The following is a 27,770-nucleotide window of genomic DNA, read 5'->3' as shown; positions in this document are numbered from 1 at the left end:
TTGCCCCAAATTACAACACAGTGCATTGTATTCTTCTTATAACTACTATTTAGATTGCTAAGTGGTTAGTATGTGGATCTCACCTGACCGGAAAATATGGATTCTGTTATTGAATGTTTCTGAAAGTGTTGTGATCACACAGCCACACAATGTCCATTTAACATACAAAGACAGATACTCGTATAAAAAACACATTTATGCCATTCAGGCCCACCTTTGTGTAAATTGCATACCTGGCTCATTGTGAAAATTGTTTGTAAACCTCTGAGCTGTGACCGCATATCACCACTGACGCTCTGCTACTCAGCTACAAGAAACAATCCTGTGTGATCACTGATGGCATGACCAGTTAGCTGGACAAGGATGTGGCATCTGCATAAACCACTTCTTTGTTATATTTTGTTGTAAATGGTAAAGGAAAACACACAAAATTAAAGCGAACGATCTTCCCAATGCTAGAAAGGACCTCCAGTCGACATTCATAGAGGTCACTGAGCAGATGGCCGGGTAACATCCTGTCTGACGACACGTCACAACTTTAATTATAAGTTTTGTTCTGTTTGTGTTTTTCAGCTCCCTGCTGTTACTGGACAGATATATTCACGATGATTATGTATTTCTTTGATTTGTTATTTTATAAGGGAAAAAAAAGGGCAGATTTTTCCAACACACAGCGACACATGACCAGTGATGTTTCTGTGTTTGCGTGTTACTCACAGGTGGGAAAGCGATGCCAGGTCTTTGAAGGCTCCTTCTGGTATCAGTGATATGTCATTACCGTGAAGAGACCTAAGAAAACGTGATTGAAACAGGATGAGATACAATAAAAAACGATTCGATGATTACTTCAGCACTAATCTGACTCTCTGGGACATTTCCCAGGATCAGAAAGTTCAGATACTCACAACAAACGGAGAGATTTAAGTCCGTCGAACGCCCTCTCTGGTATGCATCGCAGCCGGTTGTAGCTCAGAATTCTTTGCAGACAGAATTAACATTTTAGCGCGGACACAAGGCAGATTTTTTTCCCCAAGAAATCTTTGCATGCAGCAAGACAATTCAGAACACAATCCTACTTCTGACTGAGATAAGCAGGCAAAGCAGCAAACATGAACAGTTTAATACACTCATTCATATGCAGGTCTCACAAGGCAGTGATCTAGCACTCAGAGTGCAAGTTTTCTTCCTTTTTTATGTGTATTTTGTTTCTTTTATTTACAGCAACTAAGAGACAAAACATTTATCACACTGGTGCGCAGACTATAAACTGGAGAAACTGCTCTCAGATGTATATATCATGTACTGTTTTCTCCAGTGCCTTCCACTCTTTTCCTGTTTTATTTTTTCAAAATGATTCTTTATATATTATTAAAAATGAAGTGAAGCTGCAAGCTAGTTCAAGGCAGCATCTCCAGCTGCACTGGATCTTTGCTCTCCCTGCTGCCCTGAGTTGATGCCAGCTGTTAAGCACCTCCGCCAGTCCAACATCCATCTGTATATTTACTCATCGTTCCCCAGTTTTGTATGTAATATATTTGTGGGGCAGGGTGTTGAGCTCTCAGCCAGACTCTAACTATAGTTTGTTGTTGTAATAAAGTAGCACTTTAAAACATACGTTGTCTGACTAAAGTGAATTTTTGGACTAGTTTAGGTGAAGCCAGTATTTTATGACATCGATGGTTATTTTGTGGCAATAAAATCTTTCAGAGATTCCCCTGACTCTCTTAGGACTGGCTAAAAATCACATGCGGTCATGTCACCCTTTCTTGATTTCTGCTATGATTTTTTTTGAGGCCTTCTTCTACTTGAGCATTTATGAGCTTCTTGTCCACACATAGTCACAACTACGCCTAAAAACAAACACTCACACACACACACCACAAAGGCATATGTAAAGCCAGACTCACAGGGTAAGCAGCTCGGACATGTTACTGAGGCTGTGGTTGGACAACGTGCTGATCTGGTTGTTACTCAAATCACTGGAAAGGAAACAACAGATACATAAAACCCACACAGGCAGCACTGTCCATACATGCGTGAACAAACCCACACGCGTGCACAGACTATGGATTCTGTAATGCTCCTCCTTTAGTCTATCGTACCGAGACTGTCACACCACATCAGGGCCAAACAAAGTCACAAAAATGATTCAACACAGAGTTCAGTCTGTTAGTTGTGATTAAAAGCAAAGTGCAGGAAGCACAGACCAAATCCCAATCCTTAAGTGTTTTCTTTTTGCGTTAAAAAAAAAGTGTGTTAACCGTACTAAATTTGGCAAAGTGGGATTTAATTATCTGTGTGAAAGTATACAATATCTCTCCACTGAGGTGCTACGGGTGAGACTTACATGAGCGTTAAGTGTTTGTAATTGGAGAGCTCCACGGGAACTTGAGTGAAGTGATTTCCATCCAAATACCTGAGAGTCAGAAAGACAGCGTGGGAGACAAAGAACGAGGGAACACGGGGGTAATATGGAGGAGGATTGGTAAACAAAGGGAGAAAGTGAGAAGGGAGAAAATGAAGTGTTAACCATGTGGGAAATTCCTCATAACCAGTGTGAGCAGTCATTACTGCTGCAGCCATAATAAACACTGGAGTTTAATATCCCCACAGGCATCTCTCGCTCAGACATACACACATTCACGGGTGAGATCCTATCTCTCACTTTGTGACAATGTGCTATTAATCCAGCATATTAATTAAGTCTTTGTTAATACTGGAAGAACCTTGTCCCCCAAAGGAGACACAGTAGAATGAATAAAAATACCACTAAAGCTGCGGTCTGATATTTAATTCAAGATTATAATACTCTGATCATTAGGGATTTTTTGTTGAGCAGGACTTTATGTACCAAGTGTGATCAGAAAGTTTCAGGACTGATTAAAATTAGGTCTCAAGGCTTCATGGCTGAATACTGGTGCAAGCTGGCAAGTGCCACAGTTTTAAATGGATGACTCAGGATGTTCCAGTATAAATCTGTTTTAATAGTTTTCACTTTTTGGAATGAATTCAAGTACACTAACGTCAGAAGAATGAGGAGCATCCACCTGATTGTGCTCCTCACCTGATGCGCTGCTTTGGGGCTTAGAGACTGTGGACTCCTCAGCTAAAAAAACACTCTCTGTGTCAAAGTCTCAGCTCAAGATCGTCTTAATGATCTTCATCTACTGTATATGCATTTTTTTTGGCTGAAACAGAATTTAATGTTTACTCTGTGGAAGTGTGAGATCTGGTTTAAAATCTCAGGAGCACGATCGCTAATAGTCAGATCAGAAGCGGAAGTGATCCAGGAAGGTACAAAGACAATCAAAATTAAATGAGGGATAGTTTTTGATTATTATGGGTACACAGCTATACCAATCAAAATTATTATTACAACACAAATGTCTTCAGATGACTTTCTGAGAAATAAAATTCTCTTTAAGTTCACAGTTCCTGTGTCTCTGTGTCTCTATAAGCATGTGTTTCTGTGGTTTTCCACCTTTCTGAATGAACATTTCAAGCTCCAGTGAGGTAAGAGATTGATTCAGATGCATAGCGTGATAAATCTGAGGTTTTCTGAAGTCAAAGACGGCTTCAACTTCCTCCATCCACCATAAGTTTGAGCTCTCTGTGGGCACTACTGAAATCCACTCTGACTCTGACCTCTGCTATGGCCTTACTTTTCTCAGGACAGCCTCTGGGGTGTGAGAGGACAGCATTTCTTTGCCAGACTCACTCGTTGTATCCTCCATTACACTGCTATTCTAGCTCTACATCTGCACAGTCTCACTGCAGAGATAATTTATCAAGTGTCTCATGATATTGCATCAGACGACTGATGCAGACCTTGGACATACAGCCAAAGCTATAAAAAGCTATCTTTAGCCACAAGATGAACAATGAGTGCTGAAGCAGGTGGCGTGGCCCCAAGGAGCACTGACCTTAACTGATCTTAGCATCACAGATTCAGTCTGGGATTAGCTACAGTGCACCAGCGCAGGATTGCACGCTGGCACGAACCACTGTTTAGATCAGATCCACTAAACGTTCCTGACCCTGGTGGATTAACTGTCTGTGTGAATCTATTAAAAACGAAGCAAAGGATGCTTTGTTGGTTTGTGGACTCTTCAACTGCCAATCGTTGTTTAGTCTGTGGGTCACAGCTGGAGATTCAGCTCTAATTGTAATGAGCGTTGGGTCAGTTTGACTCAGAGTGGAATGTTTGTTCTCTGAACAAGATGTAGAAGTGCAAGCAGTCAACAACTGAAATCACTGATTGCTTTTGTCATTAGCAGGGAAAGTGTTAAGGGACCAAACTAAAAGTAACAATTATCTCAAAGCCCTGGAAGTGGTCTGGACCTGATCTTAAATAATTTATGTTTCTTTATGTTTTCAGGCACATTTAATAGGGAACTTTATGATTGCAGCTTGTAAAATGTGGAGTTTGGTTAAGCTTTATACTAAAGGGTGTGTTTGTTATAAACTCACAGTTCGGTGGTCTCTTTGGGGAGGCCTCTGGGCAGCGTGGTGAGTCCTTTGTTGCTGCAGCGGACCACGGTGTCCAGACAGGAACACTCAGCTGGACATCTCAGCACCGGAGAGCAGCTGTTCTCATCATTACCTGATGGTAAAAGTGATTAGGGATAAAAAAGCTGTTTTAGAGAGACATGTAATATCATTATTATTTTCTCCATCTCACCATCTTCACAGGCAAAGTCCTGGACAGCTACATCCTGGATGGGGATCTCCTTCAGGAAGTAAGGACTCTGGCAGCGGGGGTTACCAGTGACGATGCGTTTCCTTCTCAACCAATCACCAAGCCAAGCCAGGTGACAGTTGCAGTTAAAAGGATTAGCCAGAAGGTTTCTGGAGAGTAGGAAAGTAAGGTGATGAGGGTGCTCAGCATTATTATTATTGTTATTATTGTTATTTTTTGCATTTATATTTGTCACATTTGTGGGTTGTGTTGTTTACACTCACAGTGTGGACAGGGAGTGCAGCGTGTCGAAGGCTCCGGGGTTCATGGAGGTAATCTGGTTGTCATAGAGTGACAGCAGACGCACCGAACTCAACCCCACGAAGCTGCTGTTGCTCACACAGCTGATGCGGTTGCTCCTCAGCATGCTACCCACACACAGGAAAAAAGTGAATGAATTAACCTGTGCTACAGTTAAGTATGTAGTATACATGTATATACAGTTAAGTATATACACTTATGTTTATACCCTAATGAGATAACACCTTATTTTCAGGTCTTTGCAGTAGTTAATAGCGATTAACTAATAGCTAATAACTAAAAAAAATCCCCACATAATTCCTTATAAATTATATGTACATAACACTACATACGTCTTAAAGATCATAAACAGTAACACTTATTAACACTTTATAACTGTGTAGGAATGTCACTAAAAGCCTTGACCTTCCTCTAATTGTTTATGAGACCAATGCAGTTGCACTTTTTGAGTTTAACCAGTGGCTCATATTAAATTGAATAAGCATTTAGTTTTGCTTTATTAAGACTGATACTATTGACTTTATAAAAAAAATCTAATCTGCATTGGTTTCCTCAGGATCTTAGGGTCTTAATTATTATATATTAATTAACAGTTAATGGTGGTTTATTCCCTGACCCCTGGAAAAAAATGGCATGGGCCCTTGATTGTTGTCAAGGTAGATAAAATGTAAAATTATATGCCTTAATAAACATCTTTACAGCCTCATGTGGATCGTATTACCTATTAACTGAAGCTCATTACATAAACCTAAATATGCAGTGTTACCTGGTGAATTATGCATGCTCATATTATTCTGTGTTTGACAGTGTCACAGTATGTGGGAACGTCTTTGGATATTGCTGGCATACTTAATACATATGCATATGTGTGAGTGTGTGGGTGTGTGTGTACCCACAGTGTGCGGAGGCCACTGAGTCCCTTCAGCATGCGGTGGTGTATGTTCTCCAGTCTGTTGGAGGTCAGAATCAGCTCATTGACCCCTGAAGCTCCTTCAAACGTTCCCTCCTCTATGTCAGTGATACGGTTATTACTCAGGTTACTACACAGAGCGGGAAGCAGGAGGAAGGAAAGTAAGAGAGCAGCAAGAAAAGAAAGATGTAAAGAGGGGGTGGGGGGTTACGTGTATAGAGAGAAACACACATAGTTCATTTTAATTTCTATATCCGCATCTGTCGCAGTTTTCCTCTGTGTGACCCGAGTGTGACTTCGTGACGTTACGTCCTTGTTACATTAAAGACATGTCTGACTCACATCTTCCTCAGCTGAGGCAGCTTTTTGAAGATCCCCGTCGCCTCGAGCACACTGAATTCATTGTTGTTCAGACGCCTGAGAACAGAGCAAAGTAGAGGTGGTTAGAAACAAAGAGAAAGAGGCTCTGAGGTTTCTTCTATCCCACACATAGATGCACTTTGTAGCAGACAAACACGGCGTGACTCACAGCTCGGTGGTGTATTGAGGAATGTGATCAGGTATTTTGGTGAGTTTCTGGTTGGAGCAGTCGACGGTGGTGCCCTCACAGCGACACTTTTCAGGGCAGGCCAGGTCTGCAAAGCAGTCGCCTCCTAGCTTACTACGGTAATCCTCGTTACCTGGTCACAATCATAACCGCAGTGTCACTAAATGTGCAAGAGTCAAACCCCAGCATTTACTGGCACGGGTCCCGATAGAAACACCAGCACAATAGCAGAATTTAGAGACACTGCTCAAGGGCTGTGCTGCTTTTTTTTGTTTTTTTGTTCGTCATAGGAAAAGAAAGCTGATTACAATCATTTGCAACAATCCCCATAAGCTTTGGCTCAAAATGCTGCATTGTGCTTCGCAGCCTTAAAGGAATCAAAATAACAGGAAGCTACACAGACTGTGAAGATCAAGACAGACACACACAGACGCACATGCACTCACACGAGAACAAAGATATTGGAGGTTTTCTGCCCTGTCAGACTACAAACAAGCTGAGATCTCACCAGAAAAATGCTCATGCACATACAGGTAGTCATCTATCATACTGTACAGACACTGAGGCTCTAAATCAAGCTCACACACATGCACACACACACACACTCTTGCAGGGAGTGACAGGAGTTTGCTGTCTCTTGCGCCATGCTGTAGGGTTTTGCAGGGCCGTTCCATGGTGCTTGAAAGAACCATGTTCCACGATAGGAACCTGGCAGCCACATGGTTAGATCAAGCACAAAGGAACAACCTGCTGACTGACTGCTCCTCCGCTGGAACACAGGGGTGGGAAGGACAGAGGAGACAGGAGGAGGAGGAAGAGGAGGAAGGGAGAAAAGGAGCTGAGGGGAGAATGAACGTGAAAAGAGGCATAGGAGAGGAAGTGGGAGGAGAAAGGAGGAGAGAAGAACGAAGAAGCCACCTGATACTGGAAATGTGTAATTTGCAGCGAATAGAGAGGACAGAGAGGAAAAATGATAAGAAGGAGGATATCAGACAAGGTGTTCAAAAAGTTGCAGGAATAGAGGGAAAGGCTCGAGGAACATCTACAGACATCTACATCACAGAAAGCAGAGCAGGAACAGGGCAGCTGTTACGGAGGAGTGGGAGGAGAGTTACAGCAGCACGGAATGCAAGAGAAGCCCTGACTTCTGGGTAATACACACACAGACACACACACACACACACTCCAACACACCCCATAGGTATATAAACAAGATAAAAATACATGAACCATTGTGCGCTAAAGTGTAAATTGTAATTATTATTCTCGTCGCATCGTTGTTGATGGTGAACAACAAGACAAGAGGAGTCACAGAAGGGTCATTGCAGTTGAGGTCAAAGGTCAGATGCCGGTCAGGGACGAGAGGTGAGGGATTCAGAGCGGACGAAGAGCCTTGTGCGTTTGTGTGTGTGTGTGGGGTGTGTGTGTTACTTACAGCTGACATGGTGTACTCCTGAGTGTGTTAGAAAGGCAGTAGGAGAAAGAAGAAGGGATTTCACTCGTTTATTTGAACAGGAAGGGAAAAAGCTGATGAAAAACTGAGTGCAAATAAAAAAAGCTGCAATTTGTGCTGCAGTCCGTGTTCAGACCCCAGGCAGTGATTCATTTAAAGGACTAATGACTCGTGAATAGCGAGAATCGTGCTGGCGTGACGTGACACAGAACGGGTACATTTATCGACACACGTCCCGGCCTCTTCCAGTCGAAGCACGGCGCGATTTAAACCTATTCTGGGGAGACTGTGAGGCAAAAAGCATACATACACAGATAAAAGAGCCTCATTTGCAACAACAGAAAAATGAGGTAGGATCTGAAATAAGACAACAGTGTAAATGCAAACGAGAGGATTTTAGGTGAATTGATCTTAGCCGCAATATGAAGGTTGGACCGCAGAATAAAACATGTTTATTCAACTTTTCAACCGAAAATGTTCTTAAATTATTCAGCTTTGCCCTGTATGTGGTATCTGGGCTTTGAAACCTCTGTCCCCCCGGTGAGCTACAGAGTTAATGACTGCAGTGAGTGCGCGCATACACACACACGCTTGCGCGCACGCTCTCTCATGCAACACACTTCGTGGCCCCTCTGTGTGCTGCTGTGGTAATGACCGCCTTTAGCCCTGCTACTGATCTCATATGCATGTCTCATTTACATATTTCCCAGCACCCCTCTGAGCATGATGACTGTGTGACCTTTTGATGTTCTGCAGCGAAAAAAACAAACGCAGATGCTCACAGACACACGCTCATACATTAGCTGTCATTAGATTTGCTAAGAATCAAGAAGGACTGGCATTAAATATAGTCTCTGTGATCGCTGCACCAGGGTCCTTTCATTTAGCCAGACAGACAGAGCCCAGCTGACAGCGACCCAAGCTTGTTAATCCAACTGTTTTTCCTCCCTCGATCATCAAGGTTGCGTTAACCATCGAAAACCCAGTGCAAGGACAAGAGTGTGATTATCTGGTGTCTGGTTAGACGCGGTGCATCATAATGCATGACAGACCATTAGCAGAACATGTTTTGGCATTGAATAGGTGTCGGACAGGGCAAGTCACTCAAAGCGTCGAGGATGTGCGAGTGTGAAGCATCAGCTGTGAGTGAGCAAACAGTGGTTTATACACACACACACACACATACACACACTCCAACACACCCCATAGGTATATAAACAAGATAAAAATACATGAACCATTGTGCGCTAAAGTGTAAATTGTAATTATTATTCTCGTCGCATCGTTGTTGATGGTGAACAACAAGACAAGAGGAGTCACAGAAGGGTCATTGCAGTTGAGGTCAAAGGTCAGATGCCGGTCAGGGACGAGAGGTGAGGGATTCAGAGCGGACGAAGAGCCTTGTGCGTTTGTGTGTGTGTGTGGGGTGTGTGTGTTACTTACAGCTGACATGGTGTACTCCTGAGTGTGTTAGAAAGGCAGTAGGAGAAAGAAGAAGGGATTTCACTCGTTTATTTGAACAGGAAGGGAAAAAGCTGATGAAAAACTGAGTGCAAATAAAAAAAGCTGCAATTTGTGCTGCAGTCCGTGTTCAGACCCCAGGCAGTGATTCATTTAAAGGACTAATGACTCGTGAATAGCGAGAATCGTGCTGGCGTGACGTGACACAGAACGGGTACATTTATCGACACACGTCCCGGCCTCTTCCAGTCGAAGCACGGCGCGATTTAAACCTATTCTGGGGAGACTGTGAGGCAAAAAGCATACATACACAGATAAAAGAGCCTCATTTGCAACAACAGAAAAATGAGGTAGGATCTGAAATAAGACAACAGTGTAAATGCAAACGAGAGGATTTTAGGTGAATTGATCTTAGCCGCAATATGAAGGTTGGACCGCAGAATAAAACATGTTTATTCAACTTTTCAACCGAAAATGTTCTTAAATTATTCAGCTTTGCCCTGTATGTGGTATCTGGGCTTTGAAACCTCTGTCCCCCCGGTGAGCTACAGAGTTAATGACTGCAGTGAGTGCGCGCATACACACACACGCTTGCGCGCACGCTCTCTCATGCAACACACTTCGTGGCCCCTCTGTGTGCTGCTGTGGTAATGACCGCCTTTAGCCCTGCTACTGATCTCATATGCATGTCTCATTTACATATTTCCCAGCACCCCTCTGAGCATGATGACTGTGTGACCTTTTGATGTTCTGCAGCGAAAAAAACAAACGCAGATGCTCACAGACACACGCTCATACATTAGCTGTCATTAGATTTGCTAAGAATCAAGAAGGACTGGCATTAAATATAGTCTCTGTGATCGCTGCACCAGGGTCCTTTCATTTAGCCAGACAGACAGAGCCCAGCTGACAGCGACCCAAGCTTGTTAATCCAACTGTTTTTCCTCCCTCGATCATCAAGGTTGCGTTAACCATCGAAAACCCAGTGCAAGGACAAGAGTGTGATTATCTGGTGTCTGGTTAGACGCGGTGCATCATAATGCATGACAGACCATTAGCAGAACATGTTTTGGCATTGAATAGGTGTCGGACAGGGCAAGTCACTCAAAGCGTCGAGGATGTGCGAGTGTGAAGCATCAGCTGTGAGTGAGCAAACAGTGGTTTATACACACACACACACACATACACACACTCATGCTCATTGTACAATACCTGGGATGAAATACTGTTCTCTAGCTAATAGAGAGACAGAGAGAGTCAAAGTGAAAAACAGAAGAAAAAAAGCTACACTAAAAGACAACCAGCTCTGGCTGTGGTTTGGCATGAAACGTGTGGAAAATCCCAGAAAACGCTAAAAACAACAGGGAGATGAGGTTAGTAGAAAGAGGCTGAGGGAAAATCCCAGCAGGAAGACACAGAATGAAAAGAGAGGAGAGGTCAGCTTGTCTTGTGTGTGCATGTAGATCAGAAATGTAAAAAAAGAAGAAGAAAGAATTAGCCTCTACTATGTACCATATTTACACTAGCTATATTTGTGCAAGCTACTGTATGTGTGTAGATGCAGTGAAGTGCATGTGTGTGCGTGTCTGTACCTGAGCAGCGGAACTTCTTGCTCTTGATTTGCCCGATTCGTTTGTTGGCGAGCCGTCGAGGGCTGGTGCAGCGGGCGCCGCTCGTCTCGATGGGATTGTCCTGCAGGTAGTCTGCCAGCCACTTCAGATGGCAGTCACAGATAAAGGGGTTTTGCGCCAAGTGACTGCACAGAGACACACAGAACATACAAAACACATTCAGGTAAGCCTAATGGGAGCGTGTAATAGCACCACGTATGTGAACAGCAGCTCAAAGACTGATACTGGAACAGTGTTTACATCAAAAACCTTTATTTTATTCTTTAAATTAAAGGACCAGAACAAATACCTGGATTTATTTCTCTTAAAAATGATATGAGGTGTGTGACTGCAAGGAGTCTGTATATTTATCACTTTGTTATAACAATAATTATTCTTCTGTTATATTCTGTTATAATCACTAACCAGTGATGAGAAACAGAGCAATAAGTGTCTACACAGGAGACTATAGTTAGAGCCAAAAAGATGTTCCTCAGTTGAATGTCTATTGAATGTCATTTATAAAGCTTGCCGGTTACTGCATTTCCTTATTTATCTCTACAAGTCTGGTGTGTGTGTGAGTGTGTGCATACGTACAGTGTTTGTATGGCTCTTAGAGATGAGAAAGTCCCCTTGGCGATGGTCTGGAGCTTGTTGTCATACAGTGATAGCAGATTGAGGTTGTGAAGGTCCTGAAACGCGTCCACGCGCAGGCATGCTATCTTATTAGCATTCAGTAACCTGAAGTGACAGAACAAAGGAGAGAGAGAGAGAGTGGGAGAAATGGAAATGAAGGCTCACCCCGTTATCGTTCTCTGACGAGTGTTTCAAATGGTGCAAGTCAGTGAAGACGGCTTTCAGTCATGATGCCTCAACTCTGATGACAATGTTTGAGGTAAGCACTTTTCCGCTGAATATCGATGAGATGCAAATGCGACTGATTTTGTGCTCGTCTGTGTGTTTCTACTCACAGTAGCTGCAGAGAGAACAGCCCCTCAAAGAGTCCTTTGGAGATCTCTGTGATTTTGTTCCCATATAGTACCCTGCAGAAAACAAATGCAACATTAATAACAACAGTCAACCTAGATCGTACAGGGAGTCAGACCTCTCTTTTTGTCTTGTGTCTGTTTCCAGTGTTTTGGTTCTTTACTCAACCAAAATTGCAAAATTAATATTTTCTAAAGCGGTAATGTGGGAAAATATGAGTGCATTTGGTGTAAACTCGTGTAAAAAAGGAATACAGCTCCCATGATTTTTTGTGTGCGTTGTGTTTTTATTGTAAATGCTGCCCAGTACCTTGGCTGTAATAGCTCAAGGTACTGGTAATGACTGACAACTACAAAATCACCTACTGAGCAATCTAAAGAAATCTTTGGTAAAACACAAAAAGTAGTTACATCTAAAAAAATGGAAGTAAAAGTAACTTTGATTGTTGCCATTATTTGCAGTATCCCACAGCACTACTTTCCATTTATCTGGGCTCTAGCATTCGAACTATGGACCATTTGTGTATGAGGTGATATGTTAACCTTTGCCCGACAGAGCTGCTGGATGAGCATTTGTTTAAAAGCATAAAGAAAACATGAACTGACAAAATACTTCTGAAGAAAGTGAAGAAAAGTTTCTGAAAACACTCGGCTGACAATGATCTTGAACAATATTTTGCACTTTTAATAATAATTAAACCCATTTTCTTTCCTCAACACAAACGTATAACCAGCAAAAAAAAGTTTAAAGTACTCAGCTGTTAAGAACCAAATACTAAAGAATTATGGTCATTAAAATGTCTTAGATTAAATCTGCACAAGTGACACAAACTAACTAGAATTCAGCAGAAATTACTAAGAGGGAAGGCATTTGGCTTTTTTACTCAAGAAAACACAGAAACACACAGGGGAAAAAAAAAGCTTCAATCACTTAATCTGACTTCGTACCTGGCTGTACATGATATATAACACATGACGATCACTTTTCATTTAAATATCATAAAAAATTAAGATAACGTCCATAAATCTGGCTGTGGTGTTATGTTAGGAATGCACACTGTTTTTTATAAACACACCAAAAGTGCTACAGAAACAGGAGAAGGCTGAGACTGCCACAGCCTTGCCCCAACAAATACCTCAGATGCAATCACACACACACACGCACGCACGCACGCACGCACGCACGCACGCACGCACGCACGCACGCACGCACGCACGCACGCACACACACACACACACACAGGAGACATCTATGCCCTGTGAACAGATGAGTTGTGTATTCAGGCTGAAGACATGTGTTTTGGATCGGCTTTTATTTCGTTGTGCCGAGTGGCCGTCCCTGAGAGAACACGCGGCGTTGGAAGCGGATGCTTCATTTATGTCTCACAGACGAGTCAGCACATACAGTTCTGCTTGTTCACACGCATACGCGTACGGACACATGCGCAGATGCCACCTATGGCTCATTTACACCCTCTCTAACCAAACACTGACGCACAATAAATACACAGTGTGGCTTAATGCGAAGGCCATGCTGCATGTGGTGTGTCAGCATGAATCGGTGTGTCCCATTCTTTCTGTGCCGAATGTGTAATGAGGTGGCAGAAGCCTCCATTCAGCAATTCAGCATTTATGAATTATTGACTTTGGAGAGACGAGACCTTAATGTAACTCCTTCATGAAATAACTCTCCATCCTTCGCTTCCTCCTCAGCTCCTCTCTCCACGGTCCGTCCCGCAGCTTCACACGCAAAGCAGATGGTCCGAGCTGAGTCAGAAAGCCAGCAGCACCGCTGCTTTTGCTAAACACGTATACGCTTTTGTTTTGTGCGTTATGTTTTGTATGTTTATTCCACAGATGTGGGTGTAGTTTCTATCCTTATAAACACAATGAGAAGGAAAGAACCACAAGCAATCAGATGATAAGTGTCACAAAATTATTATTCAAACTGGATTTTTTTTTTTTTGCAAATTAAAAAATGATTTTTGGATGAAACCAAATCTTGGGGATAGCTTGGTTAGATGTTTTGGCTGCTCGCTGAAGGTAATTTGTTTTCCAGGCACTGTAATATTGTTTAATTTTTCCTTTACAGTCTTGGTTTTCTTGGCTGAAAAGGTGAAAATGTAAAGTACTGCAGTCGAATTAAAAAACAGATAAGAATCCAAACTTTGCTTCAGCACCACAGATACAGTGGTGAGAGAAATGATCTACTGACAATATTGAAAGAAAAATAAGAGTTTGTCAGGAAAATCTTCATCTTGTTGCTTCATTGGTGATCGTGGCTCAAGAGTTGGGAGTTCGTCTTGTAATCGGAAGGTTGCCGGTTCGAGCCCTGGCTCGGACAGTCTTGGTCGTTGTGTCCTTGGGCGAGACACTTCACCTACTGGTGTTGGCCAGAGGGGCCGATGGCGCGATATGGCAGCCTCGCTTCTGTCAGTCTACCCCCGGGCAGCTGTGGCTACAACTGTAGCTTGCCTCCACCAGTGGGTGGATGACTGGGTGTGTGAAGCGCTTTGGGGTCCCTAGGCGGCACTAGTAAAAGCACTATACAAATACAGACCATTTACCATTCATTACTTTTGATGAAAGATCTGAAGTGCATTGCTATTTCTATTGTTTTTTCCCTGTCCATATTCGGTCCCACGCTCCCGTCAGTATCTGCAGTAATGGAACTTTAACATGGTTCCCAACCATCAAGGAAAAAGGAGCTCTCCTATACAAAGTTACTGGGAAATTAAAACGTTTGCGAGGTCCAAAGTTTGAGGATCATTTCAGGTGTGGCTTGCTTTGTGTTTTCACTCCTAATGAAGAGGTTGCTGTAATTTGGCTACACTGTTGTGGGAAAATCCAAGTGTTTGTGTTTGTGTTTCCTGTTTCTCTTTCTCAGTATGTTATGGCCATAACAGATCTCAGATATTAAACTCCTGAGCGCATTATTCACATAAAATATAAAAGCAGTAGCTAAAAGTGAAAAATAAATGGAAGTTATGGAGCATAAACAGATTTTAAACTTTTTTGCGCCCTCAAAGCGGTGCTTCAGAGTGTTTAAAAAAATACAACTTCAATATAAACACACCACACAATACTCACAGCGAGTTGAGAGAGCGCAGACCTTGGAAGGCATCCGAGGCCAGCTCTGATATCTGGTTGTTACTCAAGTCTCTGTGAAAAACAAAAGGAGAAGGGAACAAGAAGCAGAAGCATAAAACCAGAGAGTCAGTGAGGAAGAGAGAAACACAGAAAGCACAGCACGGAGGTCAACACAAACTGGAAAGTGGCCGGCAACAAAAGTTTTTGTGGATGGTTGACAGGGTGCAGAATACACGCATCTCCTCATCTACTCACATCCTGCGCAGCTTCTTATAAGGAGAAAAGGCCCCAGCTGGTATCACCTTGATGGCGTTCTGCTCCAGTCGTCTGGAACCAAACATACACACAGACCATTGAGAAGCGACATTAACATTCCCCTATTACAGAGCTATCTCTGCTCCATTGTTGGCTGCTGCTCTTTCCCCGGGGGCTATGGCTAAGGGGAAACTTTTCCAGATAAGTCCCTTTAATAGGCCCTGCCAAAGTCTGCCACATTTCTCTGATCTTTTGCCCTCTTTAACATCTGCACAGTCAGACGGACACACAAAAACACAGCTGTAACATCTGGGAGGTGTTCCATTAGGTCTGACTGTGCATCGATCTGACGATGCCATTAGAGTGAAAAGACGTGGAAAAAAAGAAAGAAGTGTTTATTCACTGTGACAGCAAATTAAACAAAAACAACAGCTTCATTGTGAAAAATTCTCTCGCTTTCTAAACTTTTCACTGCTGACATTTTTGACTGGTTGTGCATACGAACCATAATGTGCCTGTTCTATAGTGGTTTCAGCTGTTTTGAGTCTGAAGTGAAAAGAAACGAGTCCTTTTAAAGCCTAAAATCAATCAGGACAAGGCCAAGTCAAGTGTAAATTTAGACAAGTTGATGCTCCGCTATGTTAAGTCCAAATAAAATCTAAAATCGCTAAGGAAGTTAATGTCTGAAGTCTTGTAGGTCTTACATAAGGTTTCAAGCCATTTGAAAGAGTTCCAGGTCTTAACTAAGTAAAGAGAAGTCCAAATTATGCCCCAAATCTTCCTGTAGCATTTAAAAAGTCTTAAGTTAAAGGAGACAAATAGAACTTTTATCCAATTCAGTGAAGCTGGGTCAGGTCGCCATTCTGCTCTAGGGCAGCACAAATCTCAGAGATGTTAAAAACATAACGCTAAATTTGATCTTGAGTCTTGAAAAACACGTCTTTTAGCAGTTAAATTAAACGGGGGTCTTTGTTCGTATCAAAGCAAGTAATGGGTCTCAAAATCAGTGAAGTGACTTTGAGAGCGAGAAGTCCAAGTTAGGCTTCATGTCTTCATAGTCATGGTGACCAAAGCTTTACCTTCAAAATAATGCAGATATTGTTTTTAAAAATGAGAAATATAAAATTTTTTAATGGTTTTAATGGCAGAGCTGGAATGCCATCTGAGAACTCATGTCCCAGTCACAAATCTGTATTTAATATAGGGGGCGAGCTGATGCAGTGACAGACGTGTAGAGACGTTATGGTCTGTTTGTACTTTTACAGCACTCAGCACTTTGTTCTCCACCTGCACCATGCATGTCGATCAGTGGTATACTTCACTGCTGTTCGCTGTCACATTAGTCGTTCACCTTGCAGTTCTTTTGTCTCTTGACACTGCAGTTTGCTACATTTTCACTGACATTCAGATCTCTGGTCACCACATCGCTGCCAGTGGCCGTGGTCTAAAGGGAGTCCTGTCCCTTTAGAGCCTCTGCAGTGCCCACAGATCTTATAACCAGTCTCAAGACTGTCAGCCCTTCAGCTTAGCCCAGCTGTTGGGAAGAGAGAAGTCTAATAGACAAAGACTGTCTTTATAATGAAGTGAAATCAATTGTTAAAAACTGTCGACTGCGATGAATTGTCTTCTCATGAGTGCTTTATCACATTTAAAGATTGTGTTGTGCTATTTCTCTTTGTTGGGAAACAAAGAGAAAGAGCAGCAGTGTGATGTCCATTTAAGTCTGACTCAAGAAGTCCAAATCTCAAATCTTAAATCAACGTCTTATTTTTTGGGACTTTGTTAAATCTGCTGGCTCTTCTCCTTCCACTTTGCTCCGATTCTCACTTACAGATAGCGATATGATCCACCTCGTCTCTCAGAATAATCTTTCAATTGTTCTTCTTTTGTCATTCCTTTATTATTTTCTTAAGCAGGAAGGAGCTGCATGACCAGGCTTTCTCATTTCACAGATGTGTGATTTTATTTCGCCACACAAAGAGAAGTAGTGAAACAGAAAGGTGGAAAGAGACAAAGAGGGAAAATGGAAAGACGCAGAGTGAAAGAGCAGGACAAATATCACTGCTCCGAGTGTGGATGTGGGAGTTTTGTGTGTGTAAGAAAAGCGGCTGGAAGCAAACGTGTTTACTTGGATCACAGGTCTTACATCTCGGTGATGGTTTCGGGCAGGTTGGTGGGTATTTCTGTGAGACCCTTCCCTCTACAGTCCACAATGTTGTTACTGCAGGTGCACGACTCCGGACACTGTAACACACTGCAGGAGGAAGATGATGACGACTGGTGACCTACACAGAGACAGAGGGCCAATATTATCCACGGATAACAGATTATGCTTTGAGTAAATCCCAAAGGCAAAGAAAAAAAATCTGCAGCACGGCTAGAGCAACTGTGCAAGTGAGGGAAATATCCTGTCCTTAGATGTGACCTTGTCTATCTACAACTGTTTTCTATTCTCGTGTTGTACAGAAAATCAGATCGAGGATATATATTTTAGGAAATGCAGCACATAGAGTTAAAGACAAGCCACTTACCTTCATCCCAGTCTTTAAAAATCATGAGCAAAAAAGGTAATGAGAGAAAGCAGACGAGACAAAGCAAAAGATGGGTTTGCCACTGCGAAACAGCGAGCCGAGGGAAGTCACAAAACAGACAGCAAAGCAAACCGGTGAACCCGACCTACCTGTGCACACAAACTCCTTCTTCTGCACCTCGGCCACGTTGTGCCCCCTCAAGTGCGGAGGGGCCATGCATTGCGTGTAAAGACCCAGCCGGGGGCGCTGTCGCAGCCACTCTGACAGCCAGGCTACGTGGCAGTCACACTGCAGGTTGTTGGAGTGCAGGCGGCTGAGGGACAGAGGAGGAGATGGGACAGACAAGAACAGGTGGGGGGAAGGAGAGAAATAAGAAGTGTGATGACAGGGGAGGCAGGAGCAGGTTGGGTGGAGGGAAGAGAGAGAGAGTTGCAAGTACACATCAATCAATCTGTTACACAAATGGACACGGATGGGAAGAATCCTTCCCCTCAGGGCAGCGAGGTGTACCAAATACACAGAGATGCCACTTACAAGGTCCTGAGCTTTGGCATGTGGTTGAAACTGGCCACAGACAGTCGGCTGATGTTGTTATTGTTCAGGGTGCTAAAGAAGAAAGTGAACACACAGCATATTACAGATATGCAGAAAATCTGTCCCACAGTATTTTACTGTTACCGTGAAAGAGGCTGCAGTGTCATACAGTGCATTTGTAATGTAACACAAAAACAATCAAAAAACAACTCTTTTATATTAATGTGTTCAAAGCACTACCTTGTTAGCTTCTAATTAGGTCTGTAATAAATCACATTTAATGGAAAGCTACTGAGCCTTTAATCTTGCTTTTTCTTTTTCTTTCTTTTTAGACATCGGCTTAACACATAATCCATTTATTCGCTCCCGGAATGCTCAGACTACAGAAAATCTTTTGAATCATTAGAAATCAGATACAAATAGATGGTAGAGTTTATTTGCCTGATCGAACGATCATACCTTTGCACGTTTGCTTACAGCTCTGATTTTGGCCGGGCTATAAAGTGCCCACTTAAGGTACTGACTGACTTTGAAATCAAAGCAAAATGAATATTACAGGCATTCAGGACAACAAAAGTGTCCATTCTGTGTGCCTAATGGCCCCATTAACAAATTATGTGAAGAGTAGGGGCACTTTTATTTCAAGACACGTCAGGACTGCATGTCATCTTACAAATGAAAAAATCCTGGATACCCTGCACGTGAAAGAACATACTATTCTTAGAAAGATCCTTAATGTGACACAGAAAATACTGTTAAAGATGTTTTGGTTAATGATAGAGAAGCACAATCGCTAGCCAATACAGCAAAAATCTAAAACCCCAGCGACGCCTCAGCTGCTCTCTCTCTCTCCTCAAGATGTTGGTGAACAAAGAAAACTGTCGTGCTTTAACTTTATTTCAGAAACAATCCCCAACAACAATTGCATATTCTCTGCTTTTTATATTTGCCTTTCCTATTTCGTTTCCTGAACCCCTGCTTCAAGCACCCTCTACAATGACAGCATTACCACAGAACCAGGCGTTAGTGCCACTGCTCAAAATATACCAATTCATTCCTTTTGGGGAGCTGCATAGGCAATGCAGTCTTTGAAAGGTCAACAAGGAAATTAGCTGTTCTATACTGTACTGCTGTTAGTGCTCACCAAACCCTCTGCTTTTTGCAGGTACTCACAGTACTTCCAGGTCACGTAGCGCTCTGAAAGCTCCATCTTCAATACAGCTGATGTGGTTGTAGTCCAACTGGCTGCACACACACATGTACACACACGGAATTAAAAGAAAGGGGAAACTGAAGACATCAAGGTGTTTAAAAGGTATATCTTAAGGCTTCGGCTGGCTCCAGGTGAAAACAACTCAACTCCTTAGTAACCTCTCTCTGTCTCACCCTCACCTTCTCTCTGTTTTAAAAAAAGTTTGGTCTCCTGGTAGCTTTGTTCTTCGTAGCTGCATTTCTGAATGCATTTATCTGTGTGTTCATTCCTGTTTCCTGCTCTCTTCTGACATCTAGTTTGTAAGCGCTGCTCTATACCTCGTCCCTCTTCCTCTCTCTCCCCCGACTCTTTCTCAAAGTCGGTTTGCTGAAACAATTTAATTAAGACATAAGGACAGTAAATCATGCTGTCATCCGCACTCTAATGGATGCCCACACACACACACACACACACACACACACACACACACACACACACACACACACACACACACACACACACGATGCCCTGTCCTTTTAGAATAATTGCAAGACATTTAAAAAACCACAGGAAGCCCTAAAAGTTGAGAAATCCATATTTATAGAATTAAAGATGGGCAATTACTTTTACCTGTGAAATGACCAACAATTATCATAACTCGGAGTGAGGCAAAACAAAGGGAGGAAACGGCAAAATGCCAGTGATGTGACACACGCAGTGTAATCCGCGCTCTAATGCATGAACACAGACACGCACACACACACACACACGCACACAGCTGCTAATGAGCAGCGGTGCCAGTCAATACAGCAGGCAGGAGGCACATGACATTTACCACAATTAAATATTGATGCACAGGCAAATGGGTGCTGTGCACATTCTCAAACATGTCGGAAAGGAGGTGCCACATACGTGTGAACGCCTATAGAACCGCATGCACACCACACTACACCACATCGCACATATAAGCAGAGAGAGTGTTGCCAAAGTGCTACTTACAGATTCTTGATTTCCACAGCTCCCCTGAAGCCTTTCCTTGGAATTCCCTGAATCTGGTTTTCGCTGAGATCACTGTACAGAGAAGGAGACAGAAAAAATAAAGGCAGCACAGAGTTAAGCCAAGATATCACAGGGCCACTTGCTTTGCAGACTAAGTACTTGATATAATCATCAAAATGCAGAAGTTGTGGGTGGAGGGCTTCAGAGCCAGATTGATCATCTGCAAAATTGAGTTCCATCAACACAGAGTACTTCTTCCTCAAATATAATCAGCCGTCTTGGTTCATCTCTCAGGGATACATAAAACACTTCCTTTGTGAAGTGTCCACACATTTAGAGCCAGATGCAATTCAACTGTCTGCTTTGAACATCCACACGAGTCAGGTGGAAGAGGCTCTGAGCCCTCCGGCAGCCTGTAGGGGGCACTAGTGACCTCCACTTACCTCAGATTTCTGTTCCTTCTTTCATCACTCCCACTCATCTCTACCTCACTCCAACCACCCTCTCCTCCCCTGCTTTTAAGGAGTGAGTGATGGATATGTGTGTGTGTGTGTGTGTGTGTGTGTGTGTGTGTGTGTGTGTGTGTGTGTGTGTGTGTGTGTTTTGGAGTTTACATACACTTTAATTTTTAGCTACTTCAAAAAAGCGACAGGTTGGCATTAAAAAAGGAAACACTTACTGCAGTCAGTGATATACATGCAGATCGTGCTAACATGCATGCACCCATAGAAGTATAAATACCCTCAAACATACAAACAGGTGCTTCACTGACTAAATGTTATTATAGTGCTTGCCATCATGTGACATACATCCTAACACTCATTGGTGCTGCAGCTTGGTTTATAAAGGACACACACACATGCCCTTAAAGGTGCCGAAGGATGTACTCACAAATAGTTACACGAACAGAGGTGTTAATCACATACGCACATGTGCAAATATAAATAAATTACATAAAGCACAGGCACAAGAATGAATTCAGCTGTCAGGTCAAAATGTGTTACAGCATGTAAAATCAAAGCACTCAAGCAGCTCTGGAAAGATGACACTCAGGCATCCTAAAAGCACCACAGGCTGCCCGGTAGCGAGTGTTTCTGCATGTGTCCTCTGCTTCCAATACAAACCCAAGTTCCAGACAGACCACCTGACCTTTCACCTTTGACCTTCCAGCTCTCGACCCCAACTGTGTCCTCTGCCACACTAATCGGCTAACAGCTAATGCCCATCCACATTCCTCGCATTCCTGCAGTTGTGATCGTTTAATCAGCGCTACAGGTATCTCTCCACCTGCTGCTTCCAGCCCTTCATCTGAAGTGGTAATTTGTTGCCAGTAATAGAGAAAAATTACAAAGCGGGGCGTTTTGAAGACTAAAAACAACAAAGTGGCTTGTTCATTTGGAGCCTTAATATTCAACTGAAAAGACAATGAAAATGCTTCTTTTAGCTTACGAGCCTGTGGGAGGGCTGGCTAGCTGCTGTGAGCTTTGGATTGACAGCTGAGACAGACAGCAGGGGCACAAAGACACAATGTAAACAAGAGTCCTCTGGTAACTGTAGCTTTTTAAGAGGCGTGTGTTAGGAGTGATACTGAAGAAAAGTAATCCATCATTCTGCAACCACAGCAACAGATTGTGGCGTTGGCAGGTAAATGTTTTGAAGATGTTCAAAGTGTCAGAGCTGAGGCACAAGTTCACTCTCAAGTGTCAAAATGACACAAGTGAGTGCACTTTAAGTCAGCGAAAGTGTGCTGAACGTTGCATTCGAGATGGATCTATTCCTGCATATAGAAGTTCAATTTTACATCGCTGCAGTTCAGAGTCTCTGGGCTTTTATTTCTTCCGCACATAATTGCCAAATGTAAGCTGGCGATTTGTGCGAACACAAGAGAATTAAATGTAAGATGATCAATAGAAGACGTAGATCATTTTTTACAACTGCCTAATCTTTCAAGTGGTTATGATGCTGCTTTCTCTGCCCTGTGAATCATTGTATGCTGAGAATCTTTGGATGTTGGATTACCGGTCAGACAAAACAAGGATCTGAGAACGACACGCTGAGCTCCGGAAAATTGTGACAGGAAAAAGCAATAATTAGTTGCAGCCCCCCCCAGTAAAATGTGTTCACCTTTGCTGTTTTGCACACGCAAAGCGAACACACGTGTGCTTCTTCTCTTTTATGCAGATACGTACACACACACACACACAAAGTGGCTGGTCTGAATCAAATAGAGTGTATCCTGATACTGTTTTTACAGGACCAAGGGGGTTTGGAAAACAGCCGTGCTCCGTTAACCGCTGGAGCTCGAAATCCAAATAAATGTTCTTTAACTTAACCCAACACACACACACACACACACACACACACACACACACACACACACACACACACACACACACACACACACACACACAGCAGTGCATATAGCACCCAGTGTGTGCATCCACTACATCTTTGTATCAGATGTAACAATCAGTAAAAAGTTGTTAACGTCGAAAATGTGAAGCTCTGACAGCTCGACAGTTTGTGCTTTAGGTTGCACACAACCTTCACTGTTTACACACACACTTGGGAACACACAACTTGTTGCTGTGGCAATTACAGTAATGTAGCTTGGTAAACATCAGAGGACAGGAAAGAAGTGCTGTGTGTGTGTGAGAGAGAGCGAGAGACACACACACACACACACACACACCGTCATCCTCGAAAGCGCTGAGATGATTGAAAATTGATTCTGAGCAATTTTTCTGCCCTTGTGATGCACAACAACAGACAGACTGCACACACACAAACACTTACATATCGTACACACATATCACAACACACTCATGTACACTTAGTACATGCATACACATGTGAGTGGCAGTCTGGGTTAATGTGGGGGCTCTTAAGGAAGTGCAGAAGGCCACACTAAACCCTATTCATCACTCAGACCACCAAAGAAAGAGAGAGTGAATATCCCGCCTAGTAAATTGACTTCTTAGTGACTTTGGAGTGGATTTTCTTCCTCCGTTTGGCGCCAATGCACCTGATTCAGTTTCATCTCCACTTAAATGATTTTTTAGTGAATGTTCAACCCACCACGTTATCTTTTCTTCTCAAACTTCCTCTTCCTTTTCATCCTTCTCTCTTTCTCTCTCTGTCTTTTCCTCTTCTCCTAAATTGGTCTTGTTTTTGGACTTCCCCAAGGTTTAACCCCTCACCTCTGCCCCTTAAGCCTGAACTGGGAGGCTGGCTTCATTAAAAGAGGCTCCCGCTGAGCCCAGCGTGTGCATGTCCGTGCGTGTGTGTTTTTGTTTGAAGGGGCTGGGGGTATTAGACCCACACAGGAACTATATCATGCTGCTAAGTTAGGAACCTTCTGAAAGAGAAGACACACACACGTCCACCCACAGACGCATGCACATGCACATGCACGCACCAATCCTAGGCACAGTCGCTGCTGAAACAAACAGCTGACAGCCTCTATCCATGATGTGTAGAAAAAGAGATTTAACCGCACACACACACAGACGCGGTGCCACACGATGCTGATACTGTACATGCATCAAATTCACAGCAGCAAGGACCGAAAATGTTCTGTCCCATTTCACTCTCTTCCTTGTGTTGCACTTTTTCTTTGACATCCACCCTAAGAAAGATAAATCTAAAAAAACTTGGTGTCCCTGTTTTCTCCCTCCGTCCACACCAAGCTGTTATTTTTCACACTCAGTAACTGAGCTGTTTGAGAGCGCAGATAAATCTTAAAATGCTGGCCTCAGGTTTTGGAGTGCACCAGAAAACTTGAGCTTTTTGAAAACAATGAAAAAGTCTTTGGTCAGGAATGTTACCAAAAAGCAGTTAAAATGCCGGCTTCCTGTAACCTCTAATCCTCGCTGTGGTCACACATTTTAAATGTCAGCATAGATGCTCAGACCACTCTTCGTCCTTTATAACGATTTGGCCGACGCCTCGGTGTGCCAAAGCCGGGCAGCGTTTGCTTTTCGGTCTCATCACAGAAAAATGTGTAAATGACAATACTAAATTGTGAGTTTGGCTACAATGAAACCAAGCATCAAGCTCCGGGGCAGAAAAGTAAAACCAACAGTAAAGTGTCGAAAACTCAAACTCCTCAAATGGCCACTTGAGGCTGACTCCAAAAGCAAGGAAAGCCCCAAAGAAGCCTGTGTTAAAACACACAACTTTACAACTTTACAACAGAAATAATGACATTTACAGTCCTTCCAAATGTAGGGAGGGTTACAATTGTTACAGTTGTGCATTGCTTGGGGTATGGATTTCCTTGCATGAGCAGTGGTTGTCTGGGTTAACTTCAGCTAATTCGAGCTGCTCAATTCTACTTCTTAATCAAGTTTGTAGGTCCTTCTGGAGCATTTTCATGCTATTATCTTACAAATGACATAACTTGGTGTTTGGGTAAAAACACAACATCCAAGAATGCTGCACTCCATTTTCTATGAGTGAAATTCTAGTGTTTTATTAGTCTGTTACTTAGCTCTAATTAACACCTAATTTCCAGTATAGTCCCTAAATGAACCTTAAGTGACAGTGGTTAGTGGCTATGATTTGTATACAGACTCAATTTAAAACAGGTGAACAGGAGGGCAAAGTGGACCAGTCTGACTATGTGAGACATCTGTCCAGATGCTGGCTGTATGTGTCTGTTTTCACACTGTTGAAATCCATTTTGGTGCGAATGGATCTTCTACGGATCTTCCTGTTTTTCTCACCTCTGGTGGTCCAGGATGTGTGTGTGCGCGCGTGTGCGCAGGAGTGTATGCGCGACAGAGTCAGGTCTTCAGTGTTAAGAGCTTAGAGCTGCTTTTCTAAAGGACCTTTTCAATGTGAGGGGGGCTTTTGACACCCTCCGTGTCTAAGAAGACCTAAGCATGAAAGAGCACTACTCAATTCTCACACATGCACCCCTCATCCTTTCCCCTCCTCCCTGTTTTTTGTGTCTCACGCCGGACACACATACACAAACTCTTACCTACTGTTATACAGTTTCTGAATCTCTTTTGTACGAAGCCTACCGCCACAAGATTCTTCCCAGGTCCAGCAGACTGGGGGTTCCTGTGGCAGAGCGTGTGTGTGTGTGTGTGTGTGTGGGTGTGTGTGTGGTAGGGTATGAGTCGGAGTTGGCAGTGCAGTAAACTAATCATCTTGTTCAAATCCCTTTCGGAGACCTTAATCCTATTAAGTTTTAGAATGTGTGAATGGGCAAAGACGAAGCTGGAAAGAGTCAAAAAGGAAAAAGAAAAAAGGAGGAGAAGGTGAAGAAGAGGAGGAGAAGGAGTGAGTTTCAGTTTTTGCTGGAGGGGCTTTATGAAGAGATGGTCAGGGAGGCTAAAAATGATGCTGGGACATTCAGTATGCGCTAGTGTGTCTGCAGTCAGATCCTCCAGCTAATTCGGGCAGCGGTGCCATTAGTGGACCCCCAAAGATCACACTTCTGTGAGCAATTAGGAGGAGAAAGACTCACAAAGAAAAGAGAGGAGATGAGAGGAGAAAGGAGAAGGAGGAGAGTAGACCTTTTGAAGACAATGCCATGGATTATTGAGCGCACTGGGCCAGGACTGGCACCTGGCAGTGTGGACGAATGCGTGCGCCTGGTGTGCGCGTCATGATCTCTCTGGTTTAAATTTAAGCACATCTTGTAAATCTTGGGCAGCAGAATTTCAGAACTAATAAACGAACAAAAAAAAGGATTCTTACTATTCCCTCCTTAAAGAGATAGTTATTATGCAGAATCACACACACCCTCCCACACACAGATCGCCTCCTCTTTCAGCCTTCTCCTTCAGTCCCCCTCTCCTAAACTAATATTGACTTTGCTCATGAATGACAGATCTGCAGTCCTCCTCACTCTCTCCCTCTCTTCCCATCTCATTGTCTATTTCCCTTATTCACTGTCACACCTCACGCACATACTTTGAATACCAGGTGAGAGGGTTGCTATGGTTACGGGGCAAGGGTGGACACCTATGGGACATTTTCACTTGACAGAGATGTCCCCTGTGTGTACGTGGGTGCGCCTGTCCTGCAGAGGTGGCAATTTGCCCAAAAGAAGGTGCGCACGCATGTGTGTGTGTGTGTATGTGCGTGTATGTGCGCACGTGTGTGTGTGTTGCCTCCGTGAGTTACAAAATGCCCAGCTTAGAGAAGCTCATGTGGTAAGAGCTGTGTTACTTTTCCAGCTGATTTTGAGGTTTTATTTTGCAATGTTTCCTCGATTATAGTTTGAATGCAGAGAGAGCAAAGCCAAGATTTCTCAGCAGAAAAGCGACATTCTGCCTACTGATCTCCTACATAAATAGCTCACGCATTTTTCATTCAATTGTTCACCAATCTTTTATTTAGTTAGTTATTTCTTTAACAAAGCCAGCTGCAAGCCACGTGCCACACTTGTTGCTGAGGAAACTAAAAACTAAATATACATTGCCCTCTTTTCTTTAGCTGGTAAAACAACAAAGCTGAAAAAAATCTTGCATTTGTGTGTGTGTTTGGATGTGTGCGTGTGTGTGTAAAAGCAGACTGACTACGTTGCTTTCCAGCCCAGGAACGGATTAGTCAGCGTTCTGAGACCATGACATCATCTGAAATGTTTACACGTGTAATTATAGACAAGTGAGAAATACATCTGTTGCACTAACGCACACACTCACAGCGGAGAGATAGACATGGCTCGCAGTAATGCAGTAATTACATATGAGGAGAAGCACTTAATAATGGGGACCATCTGATGATGATATTTAGATTTGCAGCTGGCTCAACAGAGCAGGCCATCCCACTGTGGCCTGCACCTGTGCTCCTCCAACACGCGTGTTAGAAGCAATTCTTCTTCCCGTCATTCTGCAAGCATTTTAAGACATGTTTTGGCAAATGGAAGAGGAGAAACATCAAATGCCGGAGATGCTGAGAACATTTTAATCCCCAGGAAATCAACACATGCATGAGTTTACTGATCTAGCGCATGTGCTTATCAGTCAAGCTGCTTTAACTGGCATTGGCGATGATAAAGATTCCTTCTTTCTAAGAACATAAACATATGTACATATCCCAAAGAGGACTTACAGTTTTAATGAGTGAAAGAAATGCAACAATTCAAACCAGTTGTTCAGTGGTGCCTGTGTAGAGCCTCGTGTTGGTCATAATTTGAGTGAAATCTTTGAAGGAGACTGCTTTTTGAGCACCCTCTAATGGTCA

General features: G+C 43.0%; 1 protein-coding gene across 9 annotated transcripts in view; it reads right to left on the bottom strand.

Annotated features, from left to right (window-relative positions):
• The window catches only part of slit2 (slit homolog 2 (Drosophila)), a 104,644-nt gene that overhangs the window by 22,660 nt on the left and 54,214 nt on the right, over positions 1-27,770 (bottom strand). For 4 of the 9 annotated variants that reach the window (XM_076884925.1, XM_076884928.1, XM_076884929.1 and 1 more), the window contains exons 5-26: positions 20,568-20,639; positions 19,550-19,621; positions 18,377-18,448; positions 17,992-18,155; positions 17,458-17,596; positions 15,312-15,383; positions 15,057-15,128; positions 11,952-12,023; positions 11,578-11,721; positions 10,963-11,126; positions 10,583-10,606; positions 9,353-9,370; positions 6,439-6,589; positions 6,252-6,326; positions 5,896-6,039; positions 4,963-5,106; positions 4,682-4,848; positions 4,471-4,603; positions 2,348-2,416; positions 1,908-1,979; positions 906-977; positions 718-789 (exon numbers count right to left, since the gene is read on the bottom strand). In XM_076884925.1, coding sequence (XP_076741040.1) covers positions 718-789; positions 906-977; positions 1,908-1,979; positions 2,348-2,416; positions 4,471-4,603; positions 4,682-4,848; positions 4,963-5,106; positions 5,896-6,039; positions 6,252-6,326; positions 6,439-6,589; positions 9,353-9,370; positions 10,583-10,606; positions 10,963-11,126; positions 11,578-11,721; positions 11,952-12,023; positions 15,057-15,128; positions 15,312-15,383; positions 17,458-17,596; positions 17,992-18,155; positions 18,377-18,448; positions 19,550-19,621; positions 20,568-20,639 — 2,184 coding nt within the window. The remainder of the gene's footprint in view (positions 1-717; positions 790-905; positions 978-1,907; positions 1,980-2,347; positions 2,417-4,470; positions 4,604-4,681; positions 4,849-4,962; positions 5,107-5,895; positions 6,040-6,251; positions 6,327-6,438; positions 6,590-9,352; positions 9,371-10,582; positions 10,607-10,962; positions 11,127-11,577; positions 11,722-11,951; positions 12,024-15,056; positions 15,129-15,311; positions 15,384-17,457; positions 17,597-17,991; positions 18,156-18,376; positions 18,449-19,549; positions 19,622-20,567; positions 20,640-27,770) is intronic. The other 5 variants (XM_014409073.4, XM_014409076.4, XM_076884930.1 and 2 more) reach the window with 4 other exon arrangements.

Source organism: Maylandia zebra, linkage group LG6 (assembly GCF_041146795.1).
Source record: "Maylandia zebra isolate NMK-2024a linkage group LG6, Mzebra_GT3a, whole genome shotgun sequence".
Taxonomy (NCBI): Eukaryota; Metazoa; Chordata; class Actinopteri; order Cichliformes; family Cichlidae; genus Maylandia; species Maylandia zebra.
Note: the sequence above shows the minus strand (reverse complement) of the source record. Positions and strands in the feature narration are given on the sequence as shown.